The following is a 6782-nucleotide window of genomic DNA, read 5'->3' on the forward strand; positions in this document are numbered from 1 at the left end:
TTGTAATTGCAGAAGTCAAACGTGACTTGTATTCATCTTTTGTTATTGGTATATATTGAGTATTACAATTTTAATACAGTTTTCCTTTCTTAAAATGTATATAGATTTCTTGGGCACCCTCTGTATATGTAAAGTGCATACTATGTGCCCTCAGTGAATCAGGCTTTAGTGAATTATCAGTCATCTTTTTTTTTTAAATTATTCCATTCAAATACAACTACCTAGCTCAGACTTGTTCTAAACAAACATATTAGCTATTAAACATATTTAAATAAGAAAGGTAAGAACCTAAAAGAAATAGTGTAAACTGTTCTGTCTTTTATTGTCTGACACCACCAATTATGGAACGGTTAAACATGAAACTTTGTCTGTGCTCTGAAAGATTTTATGCTGAAAACTACTGAATGATTAAGCAAGTTTTACAAAGCTTTCTAGCAATACATAGAGCAGGGAAAGAATTTGAGCTTTTCCTGATAATTCTGTTGCATATTCATTTCTTCCCTAATGAATCTGTATCACATTATTTGGTCCTCTGCAATTGTGAAAAAAAGCCACACATCAGTGAAGACTGGGAAAGCTGAAACTAAAGAGAAAGTTTTTTGAAGGAGATAAAGTGATTACTTAAGCTTATGCTACACGGATAAAATTCAAGGTGATTTCAATTTATATAGTTCAATCTTATATTTGTTGAACTTGCCAAATCCCTATTGCATCATTTTTCAATAACTTTAAAAGACATACAGTTTCAAGCTCTCAGGAAAACATGAACACACTTACCCAGCAATAGGATGAACTACGATTGCTCGTGGGTTATTTAAATTCTGGACTATTTCACGTCTCGATTTATCAGCTAGCCTCATGACACTGACACTCCTATAAGAAATGTCTGTCCAATAGAGATTCTTTGAAATCCAGTCAAAAGTCAAACTTTCAACACTTTCCACCCTGTTAGCTGTGAGAATTTCTCTTCCTATATAGGAAGTTAAAACATGGACATGGTTTAAACTAAGCATATTTTGTAAGCCATACATTTTCATACTACTGCATATTTAAATTTTGTATCAGAGTTAGAGCATATTTCAATAACATGTAAAATTCTTTTTTTAAAAATTGTAAACTGCTGAGCAACAACATGAGATAAACCTAGAATCTATCCATTCCCAAAAGTTGAGATCTCAAAGAATAGATATGATTCTGATAAACAGAACCAGGAGTGGTAGGCCTTGATTGACTCCCTAGTTCAACCTTCCAGAAAAAAATGTCTTATTGCAGAACATCTGAAGAAGAGATACCTGAGTTCACACACTCACAAACACCGCCCACAGACTGCTCTGATAAACTGACACTGCCAGGTACGACTGAGGGATATCTCTGAGGTATGACCGCCTAAACCTCTCATCGCCACAAAGTTGCCAGGTTTGGAAAAGACCAAGTTTGATACCAGAAAGGAAATCAAAACTGGGTACAGGAGAAAAAGGTTACTTTCCTCTCTGTGAAATTTGTATGCTTTTTCCCCTTTTTTTCCTTTGCTCACCAAAGGAAATCTGAATCAGAGCTAACAATTATACTTCTTTCTTTTGAAGTAGGAAAAGCAATCTTTGTTCTTTTCCATTTGCTTGTTCAGAAAAATTGTAAAAAAATATTCCTCCATGCTAGATACTTAGGAAACATAATATTGCTAATAGTATTCATAATAATAGCTTATATTGAGCACCTTCTTTGAGCCCATGTACTTTACATGGATTCATCCATCCTTACAACAGCTCAGTCAAGAAGGTATTATTACTAACCCTATTTTACAGATGAGGAAACTGAGTCATAGAAAAGTGAAGCCTCTTAAAAGAAATGGGGACACTGCCTTCAAGATATTTATAATGAAGTGGGAGAGACAGGAGGAGGCAATTATTCCGAGAGGCAAAAATAAGAGTAATGGGTGCTGTGCTGGAGGTCTGCACAGGATGGCACCAGAGCCCAGACTCTGAATGGAGCGTGTGGCAAGGTGGAGGGATGGAGAGGTTTCCTAAAGAAAGTGGTTAATTGGGGGCTGTAGAAAAGCAAAGAATTGGGAGAGAGGGAAAGAAGCTAAAGAAGAGAGAGGCGTTTTGGTAACCACCAGATTTCTGGGAGGAATGTGGAAGGAGGGGAGGGGAGATGGGGAAGTGGTCATGCTCTTCCCTTGAGGCCGGAGGTGTGTGAGAAATGGGATAAAAGTGTCCATTTAGACATACTGCTTTTGAGGTGGCTGTGGGATGTCCAGGTAAGACACCCAAAAGGCAGCTGGAGAGGTTTGGATGGAGATTCTTATCACCACGTCCAAGAAGCCTTTCCTGACCTTTCCCTCATTCCCCAAGTTAGGAGGGAAAACACTCAGTAAGTGCCCTATCCTAAATCTCCCCACACTGATTTATAATTGCTACACAGATGGCAGTCAAAGACATGGAAGGTGCAAAATTAGGCTGAAGAACATGCAGAATAAGAAAAGAGGACCGACGATGAACACTAGAGATCACAATTAGTTATAGGACAAGCAAAGAACAAAAGACTTCTCAGAGACACTAGGAAGGATGGCCAAGCAATAGAAGGAAATCCAGAGGAGTGTCTTCTCATGAAAGAAAGCATTTTAAGAAGATGGCCAAAGTGCCAAATCTAAGGGCCAAAAGTTTCTAACAAAGAGACTGGAAGTGACCAGGATGAGAAGGGTTTCAAGTGGTAGTGGGCAGATTGCGATAGGGTGAGTGGTAAGTAAGAAATGCGGAACTGCGGACAGGAATGTGTAGACCAATCTTCTAAGAAGCTTTTCTATGAAGGAGAGAGAAGGCTCTAACTAGCGAGGCTCATGGAGTGGAGGGTGGGTTGACTTTTTGTTTATAGGATGGAAAAGACTTGAGCATATCTGATGGGGAAAAATCAGTAGAAAAAGAGAAGCTGGGGAAGAGAAGGGATGATTGATGGAGTAAATTCTCCCGAGGGCTTCACTCAGCCAATCCTTACTTTAGTTTGATTTCTGACAACTCATTGACACTCAATCTTCTCCCAGGGAAAATAGAGCAGAGAAATATCTTCCTCACTGGAGCATAGAGAGTTTATCCACTGACCATAAGAATAATTTAACTTACTCAGCATGTGGACTTGAAATTGACAAAAAGCAGGAAGAGAATTCCAGTTTGACGAAGTGGAAAGAAGCTGACCTGTGGAGGCACCTGCAGGAAATGTAGCCCTCATGCAGCTCAGAAACCCAAGACTACCTTTTGGTGAGAGCTAAGACTGATTGGAGCTCTCCAAGCTCAGCAGACCTAATTCTAGTGCCCAGAAAAGATGGATCCTGCATCAAAAGAGCAAATGAACCACACATATTTCTCATCTCCTCTTCTTTCCAAGCTCTATTAAAATGCAAGTAAAGAACAGCGGATGAGAGATTGCCACATTTTGGAAAACAAAGGGATTGGAGGAGTGGCAACTCACTAAGTGGAGGGAGTAAACTACAAACTAAGTGCCAGCAGAGGGGAGATGCACGCGCGCGCGCGTGCGCGCGCGCACACACACACGCAGAAACCTCAGCGTGTGTCACTCAGAGACACCAGGGTCTGTGAAAGGCAGGCTCAAACAACTAAGAGGCTTAGTTAAACATTAGTATCAGGAGGAATTAGACCCCCAGGTCCCTCCCAGACCCTAAGCATCTATGCTACTCCCCTCCACCTACCTTTTCTAACAGATCAGAGATTTTCTCTTCTGGAGGAAATGAAGCAGAGAGGCTATGGGTTTAGGACACAATACACAAAAGAGGGTCAGGATAGACACAGAACTGAGTCCAAGGGAACAATGAACTCACAGGTCCTCACTCCCTGTCCTCTGCTCCAGGCTATAGCCAGTACCTCCTCTTACTCTCCACCCCCAGGAGAATGGGGACATTTACTAAGGAGAAACTGACTATCTCCAGAAAAAGGTTTACTAGTACTCACATTTGGGAGCTCCCCAACCAAAGTTCACCAGATGGTGAGACCCATCCATTAACCATGCTCTTAATATCAATAAGGGTATGGAAATTTGAAGAAAGCCTCCGTCATGGAAAAATAAGTTGAAAACAAACCAAAAGGAAAAACGAACCCAAAGAAATGGAAACAGGGGAAGTTTCACTTTTTTGTGCAATTAATATCTTCAGAGAAATAAGATACCAAATTTATGAAACAAGAACAAGTTCTAAGAAAAAAGGAATAATCCGAGAAGCAAAGGAGCGCTTCAAAATTGAAAACATGAAAACATTCAATAAAAGGGCTGAAAACTGAAATGCCAAAAAGAAAAATAAAATCTCACAGAAAGAACAAAATGATAGAAATTAAAACTAGGAGAGAAAGTAAGAAAAAAAATAGATGATTAATCTAACATTTTACTATTAAGAATTACAGAAAGAGAGATTAGAAAAAAGCAGAGGGGAAAAAATATTCCAGAATAGAAGGACACAAATCTCAAAATAAAAGGGATAACAAAAAGATTCTAAAAGCTTCTGGAAAGGAATGAAAACAAAACAATAATGATAACAAGCCCAAAAGGTCAAATACATTGAAATGGTACTCGACATGAAATAGGATTCTCAACACTGGATACTAGAAGACAATGAAACAATGTCTTCAAATTTTCCAAGGTGAAATTATTTTCACCCTGTAACTCTATACCCAGCCAAATAGTCAAGGTGGAAGGCAAAATAAAAATTATTTTCACCCTGTAACTCTATACCCAGCCAAATAGTCAAGGTGGAAGGCAAAATAAAAACACTTCCAGGCACACAAAGACTCAAAAGGCATACCACTCTACTCATTCTTCTTAAGAAGCGACTATGTCATGTGTTTCAAGAAAATGAGTAAATAAATCTGGAAATAGAAGTAAATGGCCTCCCAAAAACAGGAAATCGTGCACAGGAAAGGGGCAAAGGGAAGTCAGAAGACAAGAGCTGTGCTCATTTCAGAGATAAATGAGTCCTAATGGAACAGAGGACAGAAGTCTCCAGAAGAGAAAAAAATTGTAATCATTTGCATTATATGGATAGATGATAGATAGATAGATATAGATAGATAGATAATAGATAATGGATAGATAGAGAGATAGAGAGATAGATAGGCAGATATTTGATAGATCTGTTGGAGCATTTGGGGGAAAAATACATGATAGAAAACTAAGTAAATGAAGACAGGGGCAATTGGCAATAACTCCAGAAAAAATTTTTTAAATGTCCAAGAAATGTCTTCACAGAATACTACTTGGCTGAGCAGTGAACAATACTAATATTTATATCATATTAATAATATAAACAGCTACTATAAATTTAATCAAAAACTACAATTTAGCTTTTCAAGGAGACTAGGCAGGGAGCGAAGTTGGAGGAGAGGGAATGTAAGAGTTAAAACCTCATTTATAACAAGGAAGTAAACGTCTAAAATGGCAAACAACAAATAGTAGTATAAGCTACTGGAGACAAATAATAGAAGTGCTGAAAGAATGGAAAGTAATTACCTCTGAAGAACAAGTCTGGGTTGGGGGAAGGATAGAACAGGGTAATACAGTTTTTCATTGATAACAGCTATAATAATAGCTAATATTTACTGAATATTTATTATTTTCCAGGCATTATTTTAGGCGTTTTACATGTATTAGCCGAAAATTCTCTCAACAACCTTATAAGCTATGTAATAACCATATTATTATTCCTATATTACAGATTTAGAAAACTAAGGTATAAAGAAATTAAGTAAAACTTCGTCAAGATTATAAAGCTAGGAAACGTGAGACGCTGTGAGTCCAAACTCGGCAGTCTACTCCTGAGCTGGCCCTCTTATTTGTTATGTTATACTGGCTACCAATACGTTTCAAACTGCAGGGTTGCAAAATCCAAGTACTGGATCATGCTATCATCCAATAAAATACCCAGAGGTAAAGTGTGACTGACTATAATTTATCTTTCTGTGATGAATATGAAGATTTTGACACAACGCCAATCAATTAAAAATTTACAGTAAATCCATACTCACATATAATTCATGTCTTTAAAAAAAAAATGTTATTATTCCAAGCCCAGCATTCAGGTAGCTCAGCATCCCTAAGGAGAGGTGGACCCATTGGATCAATCTGTTTGCATATGAGGAACAACCTCGTCAATTAACCCATTAACAGTTTCATACACTTGACACTCTTATGGAGTGTCAGCTCCTTTTACACTGATATTTGTCATTGTTAAAATGCACCCTCAGGGCCGGCTGAGTGGTTCGGTTGGTTAAGAGCTCATTCAAGAGTGCGAGCTCTGAGCAACAGGGTCGCCGGTTCAATTCCCTACCCAAGCTGAGCTGCCACTGAGCTGCCAACAGGTGGCAGGATGGCTCAGCTTAAAAAAAAAATGCACCCTCATTTATAACTTATTTTGAAAATAAAGAAAAAGTATTCCTTTTTATTTAATTTGTAAGAAAAGCAATAGGTTTCTTTCCCTGACCTAAAAGTATTTAGCAAGCTTAGTAAAGGACCCGGCTTAAAAAATGAATGCAAAGTTTTTCTAAGCAAATTATTACCATTATTACTGAAAACAGATAAAATATGAAAAAAAATTTAAACCCTTTCTCACCTGTGCCATCAATCTTTTGTTTATAAATCATGTCTATTGATGTATCTGAAAAAAAGATAGTGTTCTCCTGGGCATCGAAATCAATTCCAACAAAGAAAGAAGGATTTCCTGTTATTGGAACCATGACATCTTCCTGGGTAGAGATGGTGAATGGGATCCCACGAACAGCCACCTCAGA

The 6782-nt window shown here is 38.1% G+C and overlaps 1 protein-coding gene across 1 annotated transcript in view; it reads right to left on the reverse strand.

Annotated features, from left to right (window-relative positions):
- Nucleotides 1–6782, reverse strand: part of LRP2 (LDL receptor related protein 2) — a 242363-nt gene that overhangs the window by 130048 nt on the left and 105533 nt on the right. The window contains exons 14-15 of the mRNA XM_019633298.1: nucleotides 6605–6782; nucleotides 778–970 (exon numbers count right to left, since the gene is read on the reverse strand). The exon at nucleotides 6605–6782 is cut by the window's right edge and continues 9 nt beyond it. Coding sequence (XP_019488843.1) covers nucleotides 778–970; nucleotides 6605–6782 — 371 coding nt within the window. The remainder of the gene's footprint in view (nucleotides 1–777; nucleotides 971–6604) is intronic.

This window comes from Hipposideros armiger, unplaced genomic scaffold (assembly GCF_001890085.2).
Source record: "Hipposideros armiger isolate ML-2016 unplaced genomic scaffold, ASM189008v1 scaffold_1283, whole genome shotgun sequence".
In the NCBI taxonomy this organism is placed as follows: Eukaryota; Metazoa; Chordata; class Mammalia; order Chiroptera; family Hipposideridae; genus Hipposideros; species Hipposideros armiger.